At 39.1% G+C, this 14,981-nt stretch overlaps 1 protein-coding gene across 1 annotated transcript in view; it reads left to right on the forward strand.

Annotated features, from left to right (window-relative positions):
* The window catches only part of ncanb (neurocan b), a 260,750-nt gene that overhangs the window by 218,742 nt on the left and 27,027 nt on the right, over positions 1-14,981 (forward strand). Inside the window, exon 11 of the mRNA XM_022669610.2 lies at positions 13,472-13,630. Coding sequence (XP_022525331.2) covers positions 13,472-13,630 — 159 coding nt within the window. The remainder of the gene's footprint in view (positions 1-13,471; positions 13,631-14,981) is intronic.

Here is a 14,981-nt window from a genome sequence, read left to right on the forward strand (position 1 = left end):
AGTATTTAACAGAAAAATAAAAAAAATCCACAGAAAATTTACAAAAACACAAAAATAAAAGCAAAGACTGGCAAAATCCAAACTGAATTTTTTTTTAAATAACTGCAAATCATAATAAAGTAACCAAGTTACCATTTAAAAATATGTATTTGCTATATATTTTATCTCTTTTGACTTTGCAACATAAAATGTGTCATTTTAAAATGGCTGCTTTGTGTATATATATATAAGGAATAAGGAAAAGGAATCATTGCAATGTAAAGAAAGCTTATCTTACATCTGATTATGAAACGTCTTTTTTATAAATGGTACAAATGACAAGGTTTTAAGGTTGTTTGTAATTCTATACTGTACAATACCACCACATAAAAGCTAATTAGTTCAAGAGTACATGACTTTATGGGTCTTTTTGTACAAGTTATTGAGGCCCTCTGTGATTGTGGATGTTGTGGTAAATGATAAATGGCCCATAACCGCTCAAATCTACAATCACAAGGTTCACAAAGTCACAGAAGTTTAAATGTCAAACCCTGCAGGTAATGGTTTTACTGGCTTCCCATTTGGTCAGTGTTCACATTAAGAATGTCTTGTCCTGAGGTGCTAATAAAAAGATGGCACTTCAAAGCAGAACTATTCGTTAGTTTTCCATATTATATACTCAGAAAGAAAGATCTACTTAGCCTGAAACTTAGTTTTCTCATTTAAAATAAAGGTTGGATTCATATTAATTTCTTTAAATCCAATATATACAGTACAATGACATTTTGGCAATTTATTTTACCCTTTATATATTGCATATAAAGGTTTAAGTTAGAATTTAAAAGCTGTTTGCCAAGGCAGCAAGTGTTCAATTGCTCTAATCGTTTTTACATAAGTTAATGTGTATTTTGGGCCTTTTTGATATTAAAAGTCTCCAATACATATATGGTACCGCTTTAAAATAAGATTACCTTTATAATGGGTTTATAAACAGTTTACAATTAGTTTATTAATGGTTACTAATTAGGTTGTAAATGCCTTAAAAAACATTAATAATCAGTTATAACATATACATAGAAAGGGCAACAATATAGATGGCTGTGGGTTCACTATTTGGCAAACAACAGGTCATTGTTGCCCTTTCTACATATGTGTTATAACTGAATATTAATGATTTTAAGGCATTTACAACCTAATTAGTAACCATTAATAAACTAATTGTGAACCATTTATAAATCCTTTATGTGTGTCTCATGTATACATGTAAATACATATCAGAAGGCATTACCGCCCACAGTAGACAGAACAGTGGGTGGTAGTGATCGTGACCAGCAGTGTTTGAATAAAAAAGTCCATGCAACCGGACTATTTTCACACAAAATCAATCCAATCCAATCAAAAAGCTGTATACAAGCCCACTATTTCCCAATCATGTCGCACATTTTAGAGTTGGAGTTGATCTCAAATCTCAAATATTGCAGCCTGAGTTAACCAGACAAAAACGGATGGAATAATAAGAAGAAGGGGAGGAAAAATAATAAGAGTAATAAAAAGAAAACAGTATTATTGAGGTCAGGATGTTGGATGATCCGTTGTGTTAATTGCAGTCTCACTTACCTCACAAACCATGCCGAAGCGATGCTGCTCTCAAGCCATAAAAGCACCATTAGCACCCAGCACTCAGTCCACCTTCCTCTACTTAGGCTCCTCAGCATGCACTTCTCTTGACGTGTTATTACAATTAAGAAATCTTCATTAGTGTGAATGCTATCTAAAGACCCAGAGGAGTGAAATTAATTTGCCGGCGTCGGCTCTAGCTGATGCAGGACCTCGGCGGATCTCCACCGTCTGTTTCAGTTATTAATAAGTCTGGGTCTCGCTCTAGCGGATAATTCCTTATTCGCTCTACCTCCCCATCCGTCTGTCAATCAATCGGCCGTCCCTCGTACCAATGCGCCCAGATAAAGAGGGTCTGCTGCGGGACGCTGTCATGCTGAAACTCGTCGCGCTCTCGATAAACCTTCATTAGCGCCAATGCTCTTCAAAGTCGATTGGTGCGACTGGGGGAGATCGGTGAAGCGATCTCGAGGCCTGATAAGACTCTTTAACGATGAAACTGAAAATGTTTTCACTCCGTCAGGCGACTAAGCTGCTACTGTCCCTTATTTTAAATTCATTGAGACGCAGTTGCCCTGCCAGAGAGGTGCAGTGTGTCAACAAACGGCTCTGAAAACTCTCTTGACCGTCGTGCAGAAATCCCCGGTAAGCCCAGAGTCAACAAACATTAGGCACTTGGGCACAGGCCCAAGCATAAATAGGTATTTACCACATATTTAGTTGAACAAACAGTGTCTTAGGAGAATAAACGACTCTGAGATGTTTGCACATATTAATAAAATACATTATTAGTCAACATTTAAAGTATCTGCCTTGAACATAGCATTAAAACCACTCGCCTAATATTATTAAGAACATTTCCTATCCCTCAATTTAACAAAAATAGCTCTGAAAAAACAAGAGAACCATACTGTATATAATGTACCATCAGGGATGTCTCAAGGCATTTGGGGGACTCAAACCTAGCCTACCTGCTGCTGAATACACCATGTGTACGAGACAAATTACCACTGTCTTGTTTTTCTTTTCTTCCACTTTTCTTTCTGGCTTCCTGATGGATAACTCTGCTTCATGACATCATACAGGGGTTGGAAAATGAAACTGAAACACCTGGTTTTAGACCACAATAATTGATTGTCCTGACGGACAGTTCTGGTGGAAACAGGAGAGTGGAAGTACACATTGAATTCTGCCGTGATTTGGGCAGCCGTGGTTTTATGTTTTTTGAATACAATCCGGGTTAGCACCCGAACATCCCTTTCAGACAGCTTCCTCTTACAGCATCCACAGTTAATCCTGTTGGATGTGGTTGGTCCTTCTTGGTGGTATGCTGATATTACCCTGAATACCGTGGCTCTTGATACATCACAAAGACTTGCTGTCTTGGTCACAGATGCACCAGCAAGACGTGCACCAACAATTTGTGCTCTTTTGAACTCTGGTGTGTCACCCATAATGTTGTGTGCATTGCAATATTTTGAGCAGAACTGTGCTCTTACACTGCTAATTGAACCTTCACACTCTGCTCTTACTGGTGCAATGTGCAATTAATGAAGAATCCCAGTCAAAGGTTTCTACAGTCAGTCCAGACAGAAACCCCAAATGATAGATTGATCCCTAACGGCAAAGATCTTTTTTTTTATGTTAAAATAAACTACTGTCCCCTATGGGGACACTCTTTTTGCAGAAACAACTTCCTGTACAAAGACAAAGATTAGTTCTTATACAGATCCTACTAATCCCAAAGAAAAAAGTCTCAGGTCTCAAAAGTTAAAACTGGTCCTTAGTACTTTATAACCTTATTTTGTAGTCTGGGAAGCTGGAAACAGACAGTACACTTGCTCTTGTCTCTTTGGACTCATCTGCCACCCAGAGTTGCTCAGGTTCTTAGACATATGTAAGCTGAGGGAGAACCTGAGACGAGACACACCTCGTCTTTATTCCTCAGAGCTGCAGCAGCCTTGCTTTCTTTTCCAGGTGCCTAATCAAGGTTGTGTTCTTGCACAAATTGCCACCTTGTGGGACGAGCCGGGGTGAGTGCTCGGAGAACTGAAGGCTGGTACTCGCTCTGACAGCCAAAGTGCAACCCTCACAGCTGGCCAGTGCCAGCGGCATGCCAGTTAAAGTGCACCTCTGCTGCCGTCATTTCATAACTACCCTTATTCCTCAATTATTTTCTCTTCGGTTCTGATTTGTCTGATTGATGTGCCAATTTAGAAGTGTCAGGAAGTGACCGATACACAATAAAAAACACACTACAAAACTGTGACTGTGGTGAGTCCCTCAGGGATGTGCCTTTCGGTACCTTTAGTTAAGGGAGATGATGTTTTTTGCAGTTGTTTAAATCTGGTTTTATAGCACGCATAAAAAAAGTATAAATATTTAGGTATTTCAGTACAAAAATACGATCCACTTGGGGTTAATTTTTATCCATCTACGGGTAATGCAGAGTGCTGTTGATCTAAATTAACATAAACAAACATTTGTACTTATCTGTCATGCACTCGAAGAAGAATTGCTAAAACTGCTTCATTTTTCTTTTCCCCCATCTCTCTCTCTCTTTCTCTTTTTACATATATATATTAGTGATGACAGCAGCCATTAATATTTTGGTACTTTGTAACTGTGGTGTCAGGTAATCAAAATCCATCATTTTATACTGGAAATGGAACTGGAAATCCCACGGCAACCTAATTTCACGGCAACGGCAACTCACCTCAGATTTTTTAAATGTCTGCCCAATGTTGGAGGTTTTGCAGTAAAGCTGGTTTTCATTTACAAATAAAATAATTTTTTGGCCAAATCTTAAGGATTGATTTCAAGCCAGCATTGAGCTATGATGCCAAACCCATTTTCATTTTCACCAAAAAATTCAACGCCTGTCCAAATTTGTTCTCAGATCAAATTTGTTCTCAGATCATCTCTTCCCTTTGTTCTCAGATCATCTCTCTCTCTCTCTCTCTCTCTCTCTCTCTCTCTCTCTTCCTCCTCTCTCTATCTTTCTCTCTCTCATCCTCTATCTTTCTCTCTTCCTCCTCTCTCTATCTTTCTCTCTCTCACTCTAACTTTCTCTCTCTCTCTCTATCTTTCTCTCTCTTCCTCTTTCTCCTCCTTCTTCTCCCTATCGTTCCCTCTTCCTCCTCTCTCTCGCACTCACTTTGTTCCTCCTCTCTCTATATCTTTCACTCTCACTCTAACTTTCTGTCTCTTTTGCTCTCTCTCTTATTCTCCTCTTTCCCTATCTTTCTCTCTCTCTTTCTCTCTCTCTCACTCTATTTCTCTTTTTCTCTCCCTACTCTCTTTCACTTGCTCTCTTTTTCTTCTCTCTTTCTATCTTTCCTATCCTCTCTCTCTCCCACTCTCACTCTCTTCCTCCTCCCTCTCTATCTTTCTCTCTCTCATTTAATATTTTTCTGTCTCTCTCTGCCTCTCTCTCTGTACTCTCCATCTTTCTCTCTCTTCCTTCTCTCTCTCTCTCACTCTCATCCTTCTCTTTCTTTATCTCTTACTCTAACTTTCTAACTCTCCTGCTCTCTCTCTTTCTTCTCTTTCCCTATCTTTCTCTCACTCTTCCTCCTCTCTCTCTCTATCTTTTTCTCTCCCTTTCTCCTCTCTCTATATTTTCTCTCTTTCTCCTGTCTCTCTATCAAATTAAAATTCAAATAGCTTTATTGGCATGAATTGCAAATAACTGTTGCCAAAGCAAACAATCTTTCTAACTATCTTTCTCTCCCTTTCTCCTCTCTCTCTCTTTCTCTCTCACTCTCTATCTTTCTATCTATCTATCTATCTATCTATCTATCTATCTATCTATCTATCTATCTATCTATCTATCTATCTATCACTCTCAATCTTTCTCTCTATCTCTCTCACTCTACCTCTTAATCTTCCTCTCTCTATCTATCTTCCTCTCTCTACCTCCTCTTGCTCTATCTTTCTCTCTCTTCTTCCTCTTGCTCTATCTTCCTCTCTCTCTTCCTCCTCTCTTCTTTCTCCCTCCTTTCTCTCTCTGTATATTTCTTTCTCTCTATCTCTCTTGCTCTCTCTCTCTCTCTCTGTCTATCTCTTTCTCTCTATCTCTCTTGCTCTCTCTCTCTCTCTTTGTCTTCTGAGTCACTCCATGACAGTCTGGCACAGCTACCCACCAAATTTCATTGCTGTCAGTGACACTGTTATTCTCTCTCTCTCTCTCTCTCTCTCTCTCTCTCTCTCTCTCTCTCTCTCTCTCTCTCTCTTTCTCTCTCTCTCTCTCTTTCTCTCTCTGTTACTGATCTGATGTGGTGTTTCTTGCTTTGTGTCACTATTAGCATTCCCTATTCTCTATTCTCTATTATCAGCACAGTTCAAGACCTAGATCCTCTTCAGATCTTCAGACAGTGCTCTTCTTCGTCACACTCATGCTAATGAGGCAGCTGATTTGGTTGGTTTCTGTTCTTCTTTATGTATATTTACGTTTTTTTGGAGTGCTGGCTGGGGAGCAGATGGCAAAGTGCCAGCCGTCTTCATCCCCGTCAGAAGATTTAACCCCCTCCCTCCTCCCTCCTCCTCCTCCTCCTCATCCTCCTCCTCCCCTCTGCGGAGCTTTCATCATCAGGGTCTTGAACGGCAGAGCGCTAAAATATCACAGTGTGATGAGGATAAATGACCCAATCAGTCAGCTGGAAGCAGTTGCCCTTTTATATTTTTAACTGCTGCTCATTCGTCCGGCTGATATTAATCACCGAGCGAGCGTCCAGTCAGCGCTTCAGAGGAGGCCAGAGGATAATCCTGAGAAATATCAGAGCCGGGATTCAGACGCAGCGACGCTTTGAAGGATGGTAGGAGGAAAATAGTCTCAGATCTTGGCCGTGGATCTGTTTGGATCGCTCCCAGCTGCCTCTCGCGCCCGGCGCTCTCTTTCACACCCAGACGCTGATTCCCAAATATTAGTAATAATAATTGGCAGGGTGGATATTAAAGCAGAGGCGTTAGTCAGTAATAAGGCCTGTGTGGATGCTTCGGGCCCATTACTCTCAGACTGATTTATGTTTTAGTATATATTTTTCGCTTTTAATCCAACTAAATCTTCTAAACATCTCATGCCAACTTCATAGTGCTCTATGTAGAGCACGCATCATTAGCTCATGAGGTATAGAGATCAACACCTAATACCTGCCAAGTGTCATAACATAGAGAGATAGTTAGTTAGTAAGTTGATATGCTGTCGCTTTTAAGTAGTAGGGCCCTAATTTAGTGATCTGAAGGTGAGCCATCAACCACACAGCATTTATAGCTTGACTTAGGGTGGGTCAGTGCGTCTTCGCTATCGTAATGACAGGAAAAGTACACCTTGAGTAGATGGAAACGTACAAAAGGCAGGGTCTAGTTTTGACCACAACTGGATTTTAGTTTCCAACTAAGATTTAACATCTGAACAATGTTGGAGGTTGATGTCAAGCTGGTGTTGGGTTTTATTGGTATCTCGATTTTGATTTTGAACTCAAATTCTATATCCAAACAATGCTGGAGTTTGATGTAATGCCAGTGTCTGGTTTTGACCATAACTCGATTTACATTTTCAACTCAAAATCGATATCTGAACAATGTTGGAGCTGGATGTAAAGCCATTGTTAGGTTTTAACAGTAACTCAATTTTTATTTTCAACTCAAATGTGATATCTGAATAATGTTGGGATTTTATAGCAACTTTATTTTTATTTCCAAATCAAAATCAATATCTTAACAATATTGGAGTTTAATGTTAAGCCATTGTTAGGTTTAAACAGTAACTCAATTTTCATTTTCACCTTAAAATTGATATCTAAACCATGTTGGAGGGTGATGTCAAACCAGTGTTTGTTTTGACAGTAACTCCCTTTTCATTTTCAACTCAAATTCATTGCATGAACAATGTTGGAGCTTGATGTCAAGCCAGTGTCGGGTTTTGATGGTAACTTAAATTTAATTTTTTAACCCAAATTTGATATCAGAACAATGTTGGGTTTTAAAGTCAACTCTATTTTTATTTTTAACTTAAAATCAATATCTGAACCATGTTGGAGCTTGATGTCAAGACAGTGTTGGATTTTGACAGTAGATAGATTTTCATTATCAACTCAAAATCAAAATCTAAACAATATTTGAGCTTGATGTCAAGTCATTGTTAGGTTTTGACAGCAACTCGATTTTCGGAACAATCTAAGAGGTTGATGTCAAAAGAGGTGGTTTTGACAGCAACTTGAATTTAATTTTAAAATCAAATCTGATATTTGATCAGTGTTGGGTTTTGACAGGACCTCACTTTTCATTTTTAACTCAAATTCAATGTCTGAGCAATGTTGGAGCTTGATGTCAAGTAATTGTTGAGTTTTGACAGTAGCTCAATTTTTATTTTCAACTCAAAATCATTTTATGAACAATGTTGGAGGTTGATGTCAAACCAGTGTTAGGTTTTAACAGCAACTCAATTTTCATTTTTAACACAAATTCGATATCTGAACAATGTTGGGTTTTGACGGCAACTCTTTTTCATTTTCAACTTAAATTTGATATTTTCTAAATGTTGGAGATTGATGACAAGTCAGTGTTTGGTACTGACAGGACCTCGCTTTTCATTTTCAACTCAAATTCAATGTCTGAACAACTTACAAGGTTGATGTCAAACAAGCAACTCGATTTTTTATTTCAAATCAAATGTGGAGATTTGACCCCAACTCAAAAAAATCCACATCTGTACAATGTTATAAAACTTAAAGATATGTTGACTTTGATTTTAACAGCAACTCAATGTTTAAACTTAAAATAGAATTTGGCTCTGGATCTGTTTGCATCACTAATAGCTGCTTCTTGCACCTGACTTTCTTTCATACCCAATTTATTAATATTAGTGATAATAATTGTCTGGGTTGATAATAAAGCATAAGGCCTGTGTGGATGATCTGAGCTCATTACTCTCAGACTGGAGCTAAAAAGAAAAGGTTTGTTTGGGTTTGTTTGTAGTCGTTGACCTGCTGCTGACCACAGTTCTGCTGTATTACTGATTATAGTGAGATTGAAAATACGGTTGTTTGTGGAATAATTGTGCATAGTGCTCTTATAAAAAATTGTATCAGAAAGCTCTTGCTAAATGCTGAAGTGGCTGAAGACCATTAGTCACTAGTGTGCTCATCCAGCTTTCCACCAGTGAAAATAGATGTTTTTTATTTAGTTAAATTTAGAATGTAATGATGGACGACCAGTTCAATGGCAGGACAACATCTAACGCCACCCTGTATTATATTCACATATAAAAACACAACCTTAGTTCATGAGATATGGAAACCAAAATCTTATGTATGCTAAACATTGTAGTGATAAAGTTCACACAATGTGAAGTGCTAATATAGTTAGATGTTGATATATATGCTGCCACTTGTAATTAATAAGTTCTTAAAATGTAACATCTGTACAATGTTGGAGATTGAGGTCAAGCTAAGACTAGCTAAGGGGTTTGACAGCAACTCAGTATTTCATTTCAACTCACATTCAACATCTATACAACATTGGGAGGTGATGTCAAGCTGACACTGGGTTTGGGCACCAATTCAATTTTCCTTTTCAACTACAATTCAACATCTGTACAAATCTAGATGTTGTCAAGCCAATTTTGTATTTTCATGCCAACTCAATTTTAAATTTAAACAAAAATGTAACATTTGTACAATGTTGGGGTTTGATATCATGTTAATATTAGGTTTTGCCACCAATTAGATTTTCCTTTTTTAACTAAAATGTAACATCCCTACAATGTTGATGTCAAGCCAAGACTGGGGTTTGACACTAACACAATTTTTTTTCAACATTTATACAACATTGGGGGATGATGTCAAGCTGACACAGGGTTTTGGCGCCAATTCAGTACTCATTTTGACTGTTCTCTGTTTTTATTTTGACCTTATATGCAACATCTGTACAATGTTGATGCAAACTCTATTTTTTAACTATAATTCAACATCTGTACAAATTTGGTCGTTGATCTTAGGTTAACATTTGGTTTTATTTTTTAAATGTTTACCATTAAATTCCAAGTCTTCCTGACTTCTAAATGATGTCTGATGCCTATAGGGCACTGCCATGGCAAGGTCAGAATCTGTATATTAGTCAGTTACACTGAATACCTGAATCTGAACACTTTAAAGGAACATTCAGTAATAAATGTAAGCAAAACAAACACTGGATAGAACTTTTTTTAGCCCCACTTGCTGCTTTCTAGCTGTGAAGCTCAGGTTGGTTGCCAGATTGACACACAGGGGCAATCAACAACAGAGTCTTACTCTCTATCTAATCAGTGAATTTATATGTTTCAGTGTCCAAAATGCCTCTCTTGACTCTGCTAGTGGTGGTGATAAATATGTTTGGCAACCTTACCGAAGCTCAGTGATTACCTGTTCATAAGACAAATTGACAGCTTGTCCGTTTCCTTGGCTGCAGTACACTGTTTAAATGCTGTTGTGTTTTATACCTGACAACCCTGAGTGAGGAAATGTAACTGGGGGAATAGTAGTAGGCAGATTTGAAAGGCTACAACCCACACAGATACCATGATGTCCTGCAAAGATCAAAAAATAAAAAAAGCACATACTAAAGCTGAAGTCTTCATCTTGGCATATCTGCATCATATCTGATCATCACTATCTTTTTTTAGAAAATATAATCCTTAATGATCCTTTAACACAGTTACTGCAAAAACAAACAAACTGAAGGACAGAATTGAATGGATCTGCAGGCTATTTTTCCTGGCCTTGGCAAATACTGGCAGGTAAAAACCAAATAATGGCTGACCACCACTCCCACACACTCCAACACACACACACACTCACAGCCCACTCGCTGACTCTGTGTCCAGGAATGAAGCCAGCGTGTGCCCACAGAAGCTTGTAAAGCCTCCAGCATCCCTCTATTCTGGCTGCTGCTGGAGATAACGGGCTGGGCTCCACTGGAGCAGGCTGATTTGGACGTGCTCCCACTGTACCACAATATACCAACCGCCACGCTCTCACACTGCTTCTGACGGAGAAGAGAATAAGAAATGTGTGTGTTTGTCGCATGGTTTAAATTTCTCCACTGTGAAACCAGGAGAAGCGAACACAAAGCTGTTGCTCTTTCTTCCTGAGGAGCATCGGCTCCTGAAGACGTGCTGGTGTTGTTTCAGCTGAACAGAGAAGCTCTCGCTGTCTCTTTACAGCGGTCCTGTGTTCCGGAGTGTGTTTTTATCCAGCTGGCATGATGTTCCATCTGATAACAAATGTGGTGTGTTCTCTTCAGCAGGGAGCAGGATATGTTGTGTGTGTGTGTGTGTGTGTGTGTATATAGTATGCATTGTTTAGTGAAGAGAATACAGAAGGTTCTCATCTCGCCCACAGTAACACAACTGCTGCCAGTGTGGACCATTGTACTGCATACAGTATACACTCCACACACACATGCATACATACATATAAGAGCTGAAGACAAAAATGAGGGTCATCAAACTTACATCAAACTGTGGGCCATATTTTAGCGTTCTATAGCGCACTGGATTTAGGCTGGATTTAGACACTTTGATGAGTGTGCAAGTCGTCATTCTCTTTAAGAGCCAGACGCCCTCTGACTTTGGCGCGTTCGTATCTTAACAGTGCAGCGCTTCTGTGCGTCTCACCAGAGGATATTGACTTGTGCATTCACACTGTGAATATACGCCAGCAGCTCACTTAAGAGAATAGCAGTGGTATTTTATACTTCATTCTGTTTGTTGTCCATGTGTTTGTAACGAGCAGGGGGTGTACGTGCACTGAGGGCACGCAAGATTGGGCGGCTGACTGTTGACTGTTGTCAGGATTTAAATCCGTCAGTGGCGCACCTGTATTTCCCACTGTCAAGATAGAAACATGCCTCATTTCCACCTCATTTCCAGACCATGACGCCCATCGGCGTAGAAATGTTCCTAAACTCTATAAATAACTTTATTTATTTTTTCTATTTGGTATCAGTGTAACATTTATACGTTTCATTTCTTCCTATTTTTTTTCTTTTTCATTTCTGTCCCATCAGGATCTGAACTCCAGGAAAAAAATACATTTTACTAGATTTTCAGACTTTTTTTATTTTTTCATCTTGTAAAAAAGTGGGTTGGATTATACCACCAGATTTTTGTTACAAAATGCAAAAATTGTAAAATCAGAAATGAATATCTGATCGTGAGAAGCAGAAAAACGTGAAAATTAGAAAAATAATTAAAAACTCAAATTATTCTTTAATATTACACATTTCTATTTTCAATTTAGCCTCAAATGGTCTAAATATTTTTACTGATTAACGCTACACTGACCATATACATTCAGTTTTTTTTTTCATATTTTTTTTAATTTAAATTGTAAGGGGCAGAAAAGAAAAAGAAGAAAATGGACAAAATAAATCAATACGTTTTACATGCATTCTTCTGTTTAGGACAGTTTTAAAGCAGGACCATAAAAAGAGACAAAATTAAAAGTTGCTCAGGATTAATCATATTTCTTCTGATTGGGACAGAGTGAACAGCAGGAGGAGGGTAAATGATGTCATCACCTGAAACCCTTACCTCCGTCTCTCTCTAACACCTGTCTCAGTGCTGTTCTCCACTACACCGCCCGTCATGTCCGGCCCGGCTCCTGCATGCTCCTGCATGCTAAACAGAGCCCCAATTTGCAGCGGCCAATTTAGCCGTGTCACTTTAGATTTGCTGGAGGTAGAAAGAGGGTGCAGAGCTGATAGCTTCACAAAACGAGCTCCCGACCACTGAAACTGGGCTTAAAACAAAACCCCACTCATAAGACAGGTAGACCTAAATCTGCTCTACATGTACAATTCTGTTCAAATACTCTGCGAACAGTAGCAGTCAAAAGTTTGGACACGCCTTACATTCAATATTTTTACATTCTTTTTACATTTTCAGCAATCAGAATACACAGCTCTGCAGGGTTTGGTGTTGGATGGAGGACTCAGAGAGAGAGGGCTGTGACAGAGCTTAATTAGCCACTGAGCCACAGAGCAGTGGAAGCCGTTCCTCCGGATGGCTGTCGTTTCCGTGCTAATGCTAAGCTGCTCACTCATAATGCGTACAGACACGGATTAGAGAGCGTCTGAGTGTGGAGAGCCAGGCACAGGAAATGAAACAGTCAGACGTGTCTCTCTTTAGGGGGTCTAAGGTTAAGCGTACGATTGAGCTGCCGTGTGTGTGTGTCAGAGTGTGTGATGCAGAGCAGAGTGGATTACTCATCGAGTGTGAGTGTGTGTTCATGTGTTGATGTGTCAATGCAAGTAGAAGGTAAGTAGAAGAGAAAAAAAGGCCTGTGAACTCCCTCTCTTATAATTGTGTTCAAAATGATTGTTTTAACAAGTTTAACATTTATTTTTTATCTTGTTTACAATCAGATCAAATAACAGACAAATAAACCTTAAATTACAGCAGTATTTTTTCTAATATTCCAACAAATGTCCTTTTTGTGGTTTTCTCATTGACAAAATTATTCAACCTCTACACAATTACCACTCTCAAGAACAGAAGTGTGAATCTGGCATTAAAATCACCTTGTCGGTCGGTGTGTTAAGGAGTCTGACTGCCTGGTGGATGAAGCTGTTGCAGAGTCTGGTAGTAGAGGCTCTGTGCGTTAAGGAGTCTGACTGCCTGGTGGATGAAGCTGTTGCAGAGTCTGGTAGTAGAGGCTCTGTGCGTTAAGGAGTCTGACTGCCTGGTGGATGAAGCTGTTGCTGTACCCAAATAAACATTTTTCAGGAGAGAACCTTCATTTCATAGTGTGCCTTATAATACATTGCGCCTTATAGTACAAAAATACGATAATCAAGAATCTAATATCTCTTCACCTTCTCTTTCTCTCCGCAGACACAGAGGGCTGTGATCACACCTGGAGGAAGTTTCACGGCCACTGCTACAGGTACTTCACCCACAGACGCACCTGGGAGGATGCCGAGAAAGACTGCAGAGAGCACAATGGTCATCTGGCCAGCATACACACCAGAGAGGAGCAGGACTTCATCAACGGTCAGTCTACAAGACCTTTCTCTAGACCTGTATCTACATGAATTCAAAATTAACCAGGTGTATTACATATCCCCACCTTGTATCTACAATTACACAGGAGGTAAAGGGATGAAAAAGGTGGGGAGCAGAACAAAGGAAATGCCACAAAATGGCATGAACTAATGAAAGACAGTTTTTAACAAAAAAATAAACCAAACTAAAACACAAACAATCTAAAAACTGTCTGAGCACAGCTCGGTCCTCTCTTTTTGCTCTCTTTTGAGATATTTTTCTTTTCTTTTCTTTTTTGTGGCATTCTTTTCATATCTCTTTCCTTCTTTGGAGATTTTCTTTTCTTTTCTATTGTTTTCTTTTCTTATACCCTCTGCAAAGGTGCAACACTGAGGTCTGGTTTAATTGGGGTTTATATAGAGTAGTGCACAGGTGCAGCTGGTTGACGATGATCACTACCAAAGATTCTGGGAGTTGGAGTTTTGGGATCCAACTCTAATATTTCCTCCCCTATGTCTACCTGCCCCCCTGCTGTATATTAGACTGTGCAGCACCGCCCATTACACAGACAGAAGAGGCTGAATATTTTGAACTGTGTATCAGATACAGATGTAAATACCTGGAAATAAAAGCTGAAAGGTTGATCTTTTGTCTTGTATAATTTTTTTTAATGACAAATTCAAATGTTTTTAGTCTACAGCAGCAATAAAGGGATTGGCCTCACTGTTCCAATACTTTTAGAACGCGCTGTATAGTAAGATAAGATATATTGAATGTCACTAGAGACACTTTCCACCTGTTATCTGTCACCAGCTCCACACAGAGCCACAGTGCGGTTCAGGAAAGTGTGCTCAATCGCCTCGAAAAACGCTGGTCCCCACCCTCGCAATAAAGGGAGCACAGCCATTAGGAAGATTAATGGCGCCCATAAGGATGTTAATCAGTTACACTGTGATTGAAATTCCATTACATCCTCATCCCCCATCCAAAAAAAAACTCATGAATACATGATGGGGAACGGGGACAGCCTTTTTGGGACTGCCTACCAATATAGCCCAGCCGCATAAAAAAATTAGCATATCCCATGAAAACCTCTGCCTTATTTTTTTTTTACTTTTGATCTTAATTACAACAATACTGAGAGATGTACAACTGAAGAAATGTATTTGAAATGTTTCGTTGATTTCTAGTGCTGCTGTGATCTTTTTAAGCTAATGTGTTGCTAATGGGATGGAGGTGAGGCTGATGTTGGTGTTGCTAGGCAATTGCTAAGGTGTCACTAGGAGGTTCCTATGGTGTAGCTGTTGGCCAGCTAACAGAGAACGTTATAAGAACATTTAACAATGTTTTAAAGTTGTTC

This window comes from Astyanax mexicanus, chromosome 16 (genome assembly GCF_023375975.1).
Source record: "Astyanax mexicanus isolate ESR-SI-001 chromosome 16, AstMex3_surface, whole genome shotgun sequence".
Lineage (NCBI taxonomy): Eukaryota > Metazoa > Chordata > Actinopteri > Characiformes > Acestrorhamphidae > Astyanax > Astyanax mexicanus.